The 13,232-nt window shown below is 39.5% G+C and overlaps 1 protein-coding gene across 4 annotated transcripts in view; it reads right to left on the bottom strand.

Moving 5' to 3' along the window:
* LOC138942642 (homeobox protein araucan) overlaps window positions 1-13,232 on the bottom strand; it is a 72,802-nt gene that overhangs the window by 32,440 nt on the left and 27,130 nt on the right. The window contains exon 1 of one of the 4 annotated variants that reach the window (XM_070313021.1): window positions 9,760-10,496. The exons of the other annotated variants lie outside the window; for them this stretch is intronic. Within the exon in view, the coding sequence (XP_070169122.1) occupies window positions 9,760-9,807 (48 nt within the window). The 5' untranslated portion in view covers window positions 9,808-10,496. Of the gene's footprint in view, window positions 1-9,759; window positions 10,497-13,232 lie in introns of those variants that run through there. 4 annotated transcript variants of the gene reach the window in all.

Raw genomic sequence — 13,232 nt, 5'->3', positions numbered from 1 at the left:
ATCTCGGATTCATCGATTTTTCCGCGCGCATCAATATACTCGCGTATTTTCACAAGAAATATCTCGGGACTTTGCGTTGCAAAAATAGAAGGGAGAAGGGACGGCGCGATCGTCGAGAAGGAACGAGGTAAACCCAACTTTCGCGAACAAAGACTCCGGACACTCTCGTTATATAGTGGTGTTGGTAATGTGGTGGCGAACTTCGAGTTACGTGCGCGCGCACACATATCTCCGTTCACGCATAACGACACGCGACATTTGATTTTGTGTGTGTGTGTGTGTGTGTGCGCGCGCGCGCGTGTTTACGTCGTCCTCTTCGACGCGCACTCTTTTTCTTCTCGCCTCTAACGAAACGTTCCGGGGACCTCCAGCGTGTGTCTGGAGCCATTCACGCCCTGCTGGGTTTCCCACCGGAACCTTTTAAGATCTCGCTTCCACCCCTACGGCAGCCGCCGCGAAAACCCTTCGGATGTCATTGTGCAGGAAGAGTCGTCGTGATATGGCTCTATCTCTCTCGTGTCGTCTTCACCTTGTCGCCGATCGTTCCGCGACGCGCATGTTGGCGAAGCAACCCCTCGAGAAGCCGAGCCGTGTTGGATTCCGTACGAATCCCGGCGTCGGAGAGTTTTTTCGCTCGAGACTGCGTATTTTTCTTCAAGCGATTGCCGACACGTCAATGGACGTTAAATAACTCCAAGTTCGTTTATAAACGCCTCATCTAAGCTAAGAAATTCCTTCGTTGTGTTGTGGTTTGCGTAATGATATCATTGCTCAAGTAGGTTTCTACTCTTCGTGAAAGAAAAAGACATAAAAGTGGCGAAAGCTCGATTATTCGACATCATCGTCCGGAAAATAGCAGACATTAAGTATTGGCATGATTTCTTGAACGAAACATATCGCTATCCCGCTTGGCCCCGATCTAACATTAATTTCATACGTGGAAAGTTGAATCGCCAAAGTTTCCCGACGTTAAACGATCGATAATAGCAAGTAATCGTCGACATAATTCGATAATTGAAATAATGATTTAATTTTCCTCTTTCTCTCTAGTTTTAAATATCACATGATCCTTTTTCCATACGAAAAATTCAATATTACATTAAAAAAATAAAAGAAACAATTTATATAATGTAAAATATAAAGTATTTTCTTCATTTTTAGATGAGAACGTATTTAAATTTAAATTGTAATTAAATAGGTAAAATGGATGCTGAAGAATTGCTATCATATTATTATTGTATGATTGATAATTTTCATTATCGCAAAAGAAAAAAAAATATGAGCGATATTTTTTAAGAATAATAAATCAATGTCTCTAATCGTGACGATTAATCGAGAAATAGTTATCAATAATCTATCTCACGAAATTGACAAGATTCGTCAATTATATCTTTGTCGAGATAGAAAGCATTCTCGGCTACATACAACTTTCACCATGTATAACTTAAGTAAAGATCTTTGTAACGACAGAATGTGATGCAATCGGCAAAGAATGTGATTCGATATTCGCTTTATATTCTGTTACAATCGCAAGGATCTCATGCAAAGGGAAACTTCACGACAAAGCATATTGTGCGAAAATTATTTTCTCCGGATTATCTATCCAAATCTTGTAAAAGATTCCCTGATCTTTCAGGTATTTTTGTTTAAAATTTCGGAAAAGGAGAATTTTTAAGTGCAACTTTTTCAAATAAGCTTTTATGTGCTTTTTAATGCTATTCTCATTTATACAAAGGAAAAATAATGAATTACAAATATTAAATTTAGAAAATGTGACATGAAACTCAATGACCTGTGTAAGATTATTATTTTTCACATGTAGAACATTTTCGTTTTTTTTTACCGTTAAAAATTACAATGAAAAATATATAGATATTGTATATTTCGTTAAAACATTAAATGTATTATGGAAGAGATTTTTTTTTTTTAAATAAAATCCCATGACCATTCCCTGATTTTTCTAGGTAAAAAAGATATTTTTGTTCAAAATTCCGGACAAAGAGATTTTTTTCAGAGTTTTTAGGCGCAACTTTTTCAAATAAATTTTGTACCGTCTGCTTTTTTAATGCTATTCACTTATACAAAGGAGAAATAAAGAGTTTTAAATATTAGATTTGAAAAAGACACCTATCTAAGATACTATGTTTTCATTAACTTGCGCGCGCTTATTAAAAGTGCATCGGTTGATCTTGTCTGACTTCTATTGCATATCCTTTTTTTTTTTCAAACTTTACACGCTGTATATACATATATACTCTATCATTTATCTACAATATACACACGCAAAAATGTCGACATTGTCATTTATCGACGCATCCGCATCGCGGCTGCGTCAACACGCACGGACGCTTACAGGCGTGAACGAAGGGAAGGAAGGGAGAGAGCGAGAGCCAAAGTACCCGGAGAAGCCGAAGTCCTCCAAGAACAGATCTTGCACGTGTAACGTTGCGACCGACCTTTATAAACAGGATTACAAATGTTTAGAATGAAATTGAATAGTAGTTGGGGTTAATCACGCGTCATCGATATCATCTACGGGAAAATAATCGAGACATTTAGCTTCGCCCTTACTACATTATATCCTTAATCTATTTTCGCGACACGCGATACGCGTAAACAACAATTTATTTCTCTCTCTGCCTTTCCTTGCTTCTTTTGTTGGCGATAGGATATACCGGTAGCTGGAATATCAACGTTTCTCAAGCAGCGACGCTCGAATCCTGTTATTTGTGCGTTTTTTTTAAAGACGTATGTTCGTAAATCCATTACAAGAAACTGGCAGCCACCAATTACGCGGACGCGCGATTTATACTGGAAAGATGGCGGACCGGGGGAGATTGAACGCGTGGTCGATCTTTTCGCTCGTCTGCCTTTTCTCGGTGACCGCTCCTCTTTCACAAGCCGCAGCTTCTCTCTCGGGCATGCATCTTTCTCTCTTCATCGAAATCGCCAACCATCGGCAAGAGCGAGCGAGAATCTCGCGGCTCTCCCTTCGGCCTCTCCGGCGTCAATTCTTGTACGACAACGGCATTACGTGGCCCTTCTTCTCTCGACAAATTAGCCAGCAAGCGGAGACTTTTATATAATGTGCGGACAGAAGAGATCTTCAATTAAAATTTAACAGAACGCCGAGCGGTTCCAGATTGCCTTTCTCGTCGAGCAGTTTGCGAAAAACAACGTCGCAGAAAGACCAAGTACTTGGAGCCAACTACTCGACGTAATTAATTATTCCCCTCTTTCTCTCTCCACACTCGACAACATCGTAATCGAATTATCCCACATCTGTCAAATAAATTGAAGCCGTGACAAAAATTCTAATGGTATACGACACGGAAAAGATTGTTTAACGCGCGATGTTTAATACGACGGAGGATGGATAATGCAAGGGTTTACAAATACGGACGGATTGTTAGTCGGCGAGCTTAATGCGACGTGCGAAGCCGTCACGAAAAGTCGCGAGCATTACACGAGAGCGAACGGCGACAGTTTCACGTTAATTACGTCCGTCTGAGAGACGAAACGACAGACGCCAAGACGCGGGAGGAAAGTTCCGCGAGTGCTGCTTTAAAAACGTCATCGCGCGCGCGCTTGTCGGAGGGCAATGAGATCTATTTGAAGCGTTAAAGACTGCTGTTAAAGTGGCGGTAACTCGACGTTAAGAAGGCGCGAACGTTGCGAGTATCGCGACGGGGTATTTTTACGCGGCTCGTTGAAGCCTTTATCGACGCCGAGGGAAATTCTTATGAGCATCCGCTCCGAACCGCCGGAATTAAATCGGCCGAGGAAAAGGACTGCTCGTGAATTGCGACCAACTAAATTTTTTCTCTCTCTCTTTCTTTCTCATACGGTTACACTTTTAGGTTTATCGATGTCAAATTTAGTATGTTAGTCGTATATTGTGCATATTACATTTTGCAAGTATTAAGAATATTTTTATATTTTTTGATTTTAATTCTGACTTTTAATGTATTTATCGTTACGTTTTTTTTTTTTTTGCGCTTGTATATACTGTATATATTTTGAAATATTTCGTCTCGTTTTTTTTTCCGCTTATTCAATTCTCACTTCAATTTAATAAGAGAAAAAATAATAATAATAAATAAATTTCTTTTTCTAAAAATTGAAATAAATCTTTTTTTATAATCTAATAAATAATACAATTAATTTTTTCGAAATATTTTCCTACGTATTTATTTTACACAATTGTTTAGTCTCTATATGGTATTTCAAGAAGTTGATGTGAGAGCAAAATAAATCGTCTATCTATCTTTCTGTTTGTCTCTCGATATGGGGCTATAAAAGACAAAACATTTAATTTTTTCGAACTTCTTTCTAACATACTTGCCACACTTTTCTCGATCCGATTGATTCGATTTCCGCGCGTCTCTCGTCAACCCTCTCCGATATCCGCGGGTAAAAAAAAAAAATAAAAAAAAAATTCGCGCGCGCACGAAACGAGGCCGTTTCTATGCGGATGAGACACGTGCACCTTTAAAACCGGCAACCGGTTTTCGCGCGACGTGCGTGTAAAGACGAGACACACTGCATCCCGAAACCGTTCGGCAAGTACGTGCGAGAATTCGTGGCGTAATTGCCGATTCCGTCAATCATCGGGCGACGGTGTTTTCATGCCGTTGCCAAATCCCGCGTGATACGAGATAAACAGCGCGTAATAACAAAGTATAACCGGATAACGACGGCATAATAATGCGAGTTAACGAAGTGAGCGGGGCCACGAAATTCTCTTTTCAGACATGCGATCGTGAGAAGAGCATAAAATGAAAGGCTAATATCTCGTCGGGCATTATTGTAAACCGATACGGGGAGACGGCCGCAACAAAGTCGTACTTTTACTCTGTAATTACACGGGCGCGGCAATTTGTATATCATTAAAGTTATACTACGCTATTGGGAATAAAAAAGTTCCGCACGAATCTCGACCGGATATATCTTTAATAAATTCTAATTAACCGACGAGTAATGATCGAGAGAGAAATATCAAAGAGATGGAAGTCGAATTCTGTCTTAATATAGCCCTTTCCCCCATTTGATTTCTCTCTTTCTCTCTCTTTTTTGAAGATATCGCCTAATTACCGGCTCATGAGAGCAAGAGGAGTGACGAGAATTAGCGAAACGCTCACATTCGCAATTGAGCCAGCTCGTCCATCTCTCGCGTCACTCCTCCGCCAAGAGTCCGCGTCGATTCCCTCGCGATAACAATGGCCGCGAACAGCGCAAAAAGAGGGCGGCGTGAATGAAAGCGAGAGAGAGAGAGAGAGAGAGAGAGAGAGAGAGAGAGAAACAGAGAACCGACAGAGCACGATCCTGAAAATCGATATCGCGGATGCCGAGGCGCTTCCGTGTCGACGGTCGTAATTATATGCCGCGGTGCACGATATACCGCGTTGCACGATTCCCATTATTGCCATCACGGTAGTGTAACTTATTGTTAGCGAACAGAGCACACGATGCTCGAGCGTAGATAGAGCGACGCCGCTGAATGACGGAACGATCGCGACCAGTTTAACCATTTTGCGCGCGATCACATACATATATACATATATATATATATATATATTGTATATATATACTCTAAAATGACTCTAAAAAGCGTGGTCTCCCTCTTCGAGTCTAATAAACCAATGAAAAGAAGATCCGGAGGAAAACTGTGATCATAATGTTTTTCTCAAGCTCTACTTTATTTTTATATATTTCTTGTAATTATGATAATTTCTGTAAACGTTTAAACGTTTTTTGAACAATGCAAATCCTTTACGATTTATTATACAGAATGTATGTTATTATACTGTTCCTTATCAGCACCGATAACGATTTCAAGGAGACAAGAGAGAGAGAGAGAGAGAGAGAGAATCACTGGCAAATATTAAGTAATTAAAGAGCTACCGAGATATAATTAATCCGCAATTAAATTTGTAGATTTTACGACTCGCCCTATTCCATCTATGGCGAGTCGCGTTATAAATAGAGTATAAACATCAATTATCGCATATGCTTAGAAATCATCGGTACAAGGTAGTCATTATCTTACGGCATGGACACGCACTTGTTCATAAACTATAACAAATTTCGTAACGCCATTTAGATAATTATACATAATTACTACATTTATGTACATGTTAATCATTCGTTTCCAACGGTACAACCGGATCTCCTACTCCGTTTACGCGATATACGTATGTAGATTGCGAATAATTGAACGACTCATCGTCAACGCGTTCTAATCTACATTTGATCTCATATATCGAATGTGAGGGGAGAAATTTTTTCCCGTATGTGCGATATGCGTTCCAACGAGGTGAATGCTAGAGGATACTTTGTTGCAAATATATTAAAATATATTAACGAGTCAAATATGCTCGAGGTATCTCGAGTAATCGAAGCGTTAGACGTTGCTTAAGTTTCACCGCTTAATACTTGTATTCTAACGAATTCATAAGACCTTGGATAATCTTATCGAATCCCAAGAGATGTGTTGCAACGAGAGGTACGGATTATATCGAAATAACACGGCGCAAAGTTTCTCTTCAAATTACTTCATGTCCCAATGAATCAATCAAGAACGCGGTATTTATAAAGTGAAGGTACCGCGTTACTCGTCAGCACCATTTATACAGATTCTTGACTCTATTGGAAAGAAGAAGAAGAAGAGAGAGAGAGAGAGAGAGAGAGAGAGAGAGAGGAGGGAGGGAGGGAGGTCTCGGTACAATATTTTTATTTTTTATTTTTTTCCCCCGGGAATCGGCAAAGTTGCGCCTCCGTGTCCGGAATATATGGAGGCTTCGACTTTGACATTGCGGCAAATAATAACGCAATTTACATCATTTACTCGCTTACAACGGATCCGCGGCTGCGGCGGTCGATGCGGGCAGACCTACCCGTATTATTGCTGCACCTGCGCGACCCTCGGTGCACTTTACGTGCTCGCCGTTTTTATCGAGCATTATTTATTTCCATCTTCCTCTTTTTGGAGAACACGCGACGCACGACGCCGTCGCACATGTATCATCCCGAGTCAAAGTTTTGCACCAATTTTAATGTCAACTTTTTCACCTCTATTGACTCTCTAAGATTTCAATAGGAATCTTAATTTATTTGAGCTCCTACTTTGAATTTTAAATTAACAGTAAACGAATAGTTTCCCACTTGGAGGAGCTTTCAACCAAGCTATAAATTAAATAGTTTCAAAAGAGAGTTTGATCTGACTGCTTAAAGTATCAAAGTAAATCTTTGATCGGAAATTGAAAATAGGAAACGAGAATTTCGACTCGAAATTTCATTTACGGAGAACAAAATTGTAATATCCGTACAGGATGTCCGTGAAGTGTCGCGTATTTCCAGTATCGCGACAAGTTTTATCGATCTTTTTGCGGGAAGAAAATTTTTGAATTTTTGACATTATAAAAAAGATGAACAAAACTGTCTCGAGTCAGATTTTACTTTTTCTTTATATTCCATGAATATTATTATAATCTGTTTGCGTATTGACATTTCGCGATTTGCATTACACGCAATTGGAATTATACATTTTTTCTTCATATTTTGAATTCTAACAAATTAAACGGCATCGTTAATAAAATCGTTCGAACGATTTCCCATAAATTCACCAACAAAATTCCGGACAGGATCAAGCAGAGGAAAAACTCAAATGGAAAGCATGACTGAATATTTATCGCGGACGAACTAAAATCTTAATTACCGCCTATCTAATTTAACTCGACAAGCGACACATAATATATCTTTGTAATGCCGTATCGTCCAACGTTTTGCTAACATTAATGTTGTCCCGCATATTCAACAGTGTATTTTAATATTGTATTTACCGAGCGATTGCCACAAACATGGATTTATGCAAGCGCTAAGATATCGCAGCATCGTTATACGTAAATGTGTAAATTTTGTAAATGTTTACATATTTTCTCGATCTATTTTTAAACGATATCAAGTGCCGAAATTTCATTTCAATCTTTTTGTATGTAGCATTAATCACACTCGAGTATTACGACGAATATATAAAAGGCTACAAATATCGTGTAGGTTCTGTTAAATTTATTATTATTATTTCGTAGAAAAATGATTATGAAGTTTATTAAGATAGTAAAACGCATTTACAGTTCCAACGGTACAGTTCTTTACAGAGTACGTGTATTAAAATTATATTGATTATCTATTTTTATATACGAAGAGCGGAATAAATCCGATTAACGAGATAACGTTGACATAGTTGAAATTATTAAAGTTGAAAACCGGGCGAGAACTCGTTTTCAGTCAACGACGTTCGAGCAAACACGTATTTACATTTATACTTCAAATATCTTTTTATTATTAATTTGCAAATACTTTTTTGTTATTCTAGTTATTCGCAGTCGACGAAATGCGTGTAATCCAACGGAAATGTATATAATTGGATTTATCCGATATATATGTGTACCGATTTATATATATATATCAATCTGAATTTACTGACTTGAAAGAGACGCAGGAGTTTCTACATATGTGCTTGTTTATTTTACTTCTAATAATTTCTTTACGTAAAATACATCGCAAAGATTCTTAATTATTATTCCGTGGACACGCGTGTGTCGATCATCGCCATAAAAATAGCTCGGATGCCATGATTTCATTAAGTCAATAATATCGATGTCGATGAGAAAGAGACCTTTCGTTCATAAATAACCGATTGCAAAGTTCTCGTTTTTACTTTTGTAAAACTTTCGATATAATTAGATCGATACGCTTTTCCAAAAGAATGCGGTAAAGTAATGTTGTATTTATATTCAAAATTCTTTTCATTCGGGTTTCCCGCATTCCCTTATTTCAAAAACTTATGTTATGTCGATACTCGAATGTCTCAAAGTGTATTGTTGCCTCTTTTCCGCGATGCTGATTGGTTCTGTCATTGCGCTTACTACGTGAGCGGCTGTCGTTGCATACTTTGACAGTTATTTTGTGTGTATATCGTTAAAAACGTTTAATGAAAAAGAATGAATGGCGCATACTTTCTATGCACGATTCGTTGCAGAGAGCTAATAAATTAAAGGGCGCCATGTATATGGAAGGGGGTGGGGGAAAAGAATTTTAGTGCGTATTCTGGTCGAAACACATTTAACGCTAAATGCGTCATCGTTTCAAACTATCGTAGTTTTTGTATCGACGTTGATTCTCGTATCAGAGACATCAGAATTCGACGATCGCGTTTAACGCCATGTGACAGCATTAGAATGCGGGACCCTTTTCCATCGCCGCGGTCACGCGCTCGAGCGACGGCCGTCGCTGAGTTTCCGCGCCTCGCTCGCGATCCAGCCTCTCTAGCCTACCTACAATGAAGGCAGGTGAGCGAGCCTCTCTAAGGCGATCTCGCTTTCTTCGGGCGAACTCGCGCGAATGTTAATTGTGCGCTATTATTGGCAACGACCGGTCGCGTGGAATTCCGCTTCTTCGAAGAACTGGCGATCGATTCTCGTTCCGAGAGAGATAGGGACTTCGTTTCTCCTCGCGAGGCAAGTTGCTTATATAAAGACACGATTATAGGCGATAAATGGAAAATACAACGAACACATTGAACATCTCCTTGTATCTGGTATGTTTACAAAACATATCTATGTCGGTTTTGAGTAAATACAAAATCGATTCCTCCGTGTCTTCTTTCGTTCGCTAAATTATTCGACGTGTATCGAAAAACGGTGAGTTTCAACATTGATTGCATCGGCGTGATTTGTAATAATTGCTTCAGTAACTTACCTGGGACGCCGACGGATACGAGTATCCGAATTGCGCGTACGCTGACATGTCTGGAATTTACGCGCGTTGACGCGCAGCTCTCTCCCCTTTTCTCTCCCCGAATATACGCGAAACGGGGCACAATCTCGCACCTGCACGCACTGCACTCTCTCTGTCGCCCTCTATCGCGCTCTTTCTCTCTCTCTCTCTCTCTCTCTCTCTCTCTCTCTCGTTTTCTCTCTTCTTCGCTGTGTCTCTACACGTCGAGCGACAATGTCGTTAAACGGAAAAACGAGACGGCATCTGGCATCAGGCTGCGCCAAAGTCCTGGTCGGCCGTGACCGACCTCATGACGCACGTTTTTCTCCAGTAATCACACGATTCATCAATGAGACATCATCGCGCACTTCAATCCCGAGTTCCTGCTTGACGTTTGCGAAACGTGGCGCGAGATCAGCGGCGACGCGCGACCGGGCTTCCTCTCCTCGCGACAACACGGAGCGGCTCGCGGTTCTTGACGAAGCGGCGCGTCATGAAAACAGCTGGCACGGAACGTGACCCCGGGACGCGATATCGGGACGACGAAACCGGGAGAGAAACGGGACGGACATTCGGATAGACGGACATTCGTTTCGCGCGAGCGAAGCGTTTGCGAGCGCGTTCAGAATATATAGAAGAGTACAAGTCCTCGTTCGTTCGTTCGGTCCGTCTCCTGCTCTCACAGGGCACTCCAGTCTGCGACTGACTCGGCAACACTCACACCACTTCAGCGAGCTCCTCCGCACTCTCTCTCTGTCGCGACTCCCCCTCTGGCGAGGAAAACCGAAAGCATCGGGTATCCCCACCAAGAAACATGGGCGGCTACTAGGATGGAACGGAGCAATCGCAGGATCGTTCGCGGTCCAAGGGCGGGATCTATGGGCCGCCCGATCGTCCAGGATTGGTCGTGGAAGTTATTTTTTGAACGTATCCATCGACGTCGCGACGCCTTTCATCCCCTCTTGTCCCATCACTCGCCAAGGGTGGAAGTATCGTCGAACGATCGGCGTCGCGACGCCCTGTCTCGACGCGGGATGCTGCACGATCGCGGCTGAACAGGGAGAAACGAGTATGTTTACGCGGCTCTACTCTTGTCAACTCGACGGCGAGGAACTTGAATAAATCCGCGTTTCTCCGTCTCTCCCTCTTCTTCCCCCATAGCTCGCGTGCGAGGAGGAGCAGACTCCTTTCGGCCGATATATCGCGTCCAGGCTCGCGAGATCGTAAAAGACAGCGCGACAAAGTTTCCCTTCAAAGCGCAACAAGCTCTCATTTCTTGAGAAAAATAAATTTTCGAAAATCTAGTTTACGTTGGAAGAAAATACATTAATGTAACTATAATCCCGAATATATTTTTCAAAATTTGTGACAGTGAATTTTATATTATAAATAATACATCTCCGATATATATACACGCACACACATATCATAATGAAAAATTTATTAATTAAAATTTTTATCATGTATATTGCGCTTGCGGAAAAAAGTTTTACATAGGGGATATTAATAGAGAAAGCGTGGTCATCCTATACAGTATCGTACATTTCTGGAGCCGGTGTATAAGCCAAACATTTGTTCTGCCATTTGTTGGCCTATTGTTCTCCCATTGAAAATTTCACGAGCGATGGACGAGAAGATTAGCCCGTGGGATTTACCCCGTACCGTGCAATTTGAATAATTTCACAGGTTATTAGGTCGTACCAATAGACCGAAATCATTAAACGCGCATGAAATACTTATCCGCTAAATTAGCGTTAGAGATTGCTATGTTCACTCGTACGCAAAAATTTTCATCGTTCAGGAACGTGATTCGATAAGCGACTGCGTTCCATTCTACGATAAGAACCGAATATAATTTATCAATTATCATTAAATTACACACTTAATTAAGTATTAAATAGTATTATTGATTTAAAAATCAGAAAGAGAAATATCTAATCAATATTATATATTGACAAGTTTCGAACAAGCTGGCTTATTACGAAGGAAACGGATCTACGGTCCGTTTTCTTCGAGATAAAAATATTTGGTGAACAAGGACAAAATCGGATAAAAATGGTAGGCGGGCTGTCAGGAGACAACGAGAAGGATACTAGTTACAATGCAATAAGTTCCGCCGCTACTAATAGGATTAACTGACAGGTTGACGAGGTACTCAAGACGAGATAAACATCCCTCAGAGGATCTTGTACCTGCATCTCGGGGTACCTCGAGGAAACGAGCCCCACCCGATGATTTATTGTTCTGCGTAAACCTGGTGACCTGCCGATCGTGTCCGTGAACGCACATAATCGGAGCCATAATACAAACGTTTTTGTAAAAACTTGTCCCAAAACCACAGGTTTTGTTACGCTAGGGAGCCTCAACTTCTGCCACGACTCTTTCTAAGGAGTCACGCGCAACATCCGAACATACATAATCTGGGTTTAATCCTCTCCGAAAAATCATGGCTAAATGGAAAAATCACACAAAACATTATATTTGCATCGCAACAAGTACAAAGGTCAAGGAAGATTTCCGATTTTCCGGATGTTTCTTATTTTTCCAAATATATTTATAATATAGATTTTTCGAAATGTGCTTTATAAGGCATAATTATTAGGATTTTATTTAACTATTACACCCATAACTTTCAAACTTTGCACATATCCTGAATTGAGTTTTTTATCTCAATTTTTAATCTAACATTTACTTTGATACTTTACCCGAGTCGAAATATTTTTCTTCCAATTTCAACATCTACTTTGATACTTTTAAACATCCAAATCATCCTATTTTAAAACTATTTAATCTATAGTTTTGCCGAAAGTTTCTCTCTTTTAAACCTCTAAATGGGAAACTCTTCGTTTACTGCATATTACAGATGTACAAAATGAAAGTTCAATTCCTATATAAATTAAACCTACTGAAATCTTCTAGAAACCATCTATAAACTTGAAAAAATTTACATTGAAAATAGAAGCGAAATTTCGATGTGTTGATTTCTCGAAATATTACAGTTTCTTTCTTGTATAAAAATAATGAAATCTTTTTAAGTGGAAGACAGCGCATACGAGAAATCTAAAAGAAATTTTTTTCATAGTTCGTATAATATTGAAAATTTTATTTGTTTGAAACAAAAAAGTCAAATAGATTTTTAATTTATAAATATGATTATCGTTTAAACTATAATAGAAAATATTGCATGGAAACAAAATATGGCAATACCTTAAAGAATAAATTTTTTACATTTTTATATATTTTTCAATGATTAAAAAAAAAAAATGAAATTTATTGATCTCTTATTCGTAGTTCGTAAACAATAAAAGAATAAAACGTATTTTATGTAAAATTTCAGCTCGAGTCGAAAGTTTTGCATCAACGTTACTGACAGATAAAAAAAAAGGAAAGTTTATGAATCATTTAAAAAAAATACAATGGATAAGAAAGAAATCGGTTTCTTCTTTTCTTAGAAA

This window comes from Polyergus mexicanus, unplaced genomic scaffold (assembly GCF_030449975.1).
Source record: "Polyergus mexicanus isolate NDT 795.1 unplaced genomic scaffold, iyPolMexi1.0 SCAF_23, whole genome shotgun sequence".
Taxonomy (NCBI): Eukaryota; Metazoa; Arthropoda; class Insecta; order Hymenoptera; family Formicidae; genus Polyergus; species Polyergus mexicanus.
The sequence above is the reverse complement of the archived record's forward strand: the minus strand, read 5'-3'. Positions and strand labels throughout refer to the sequence as shown.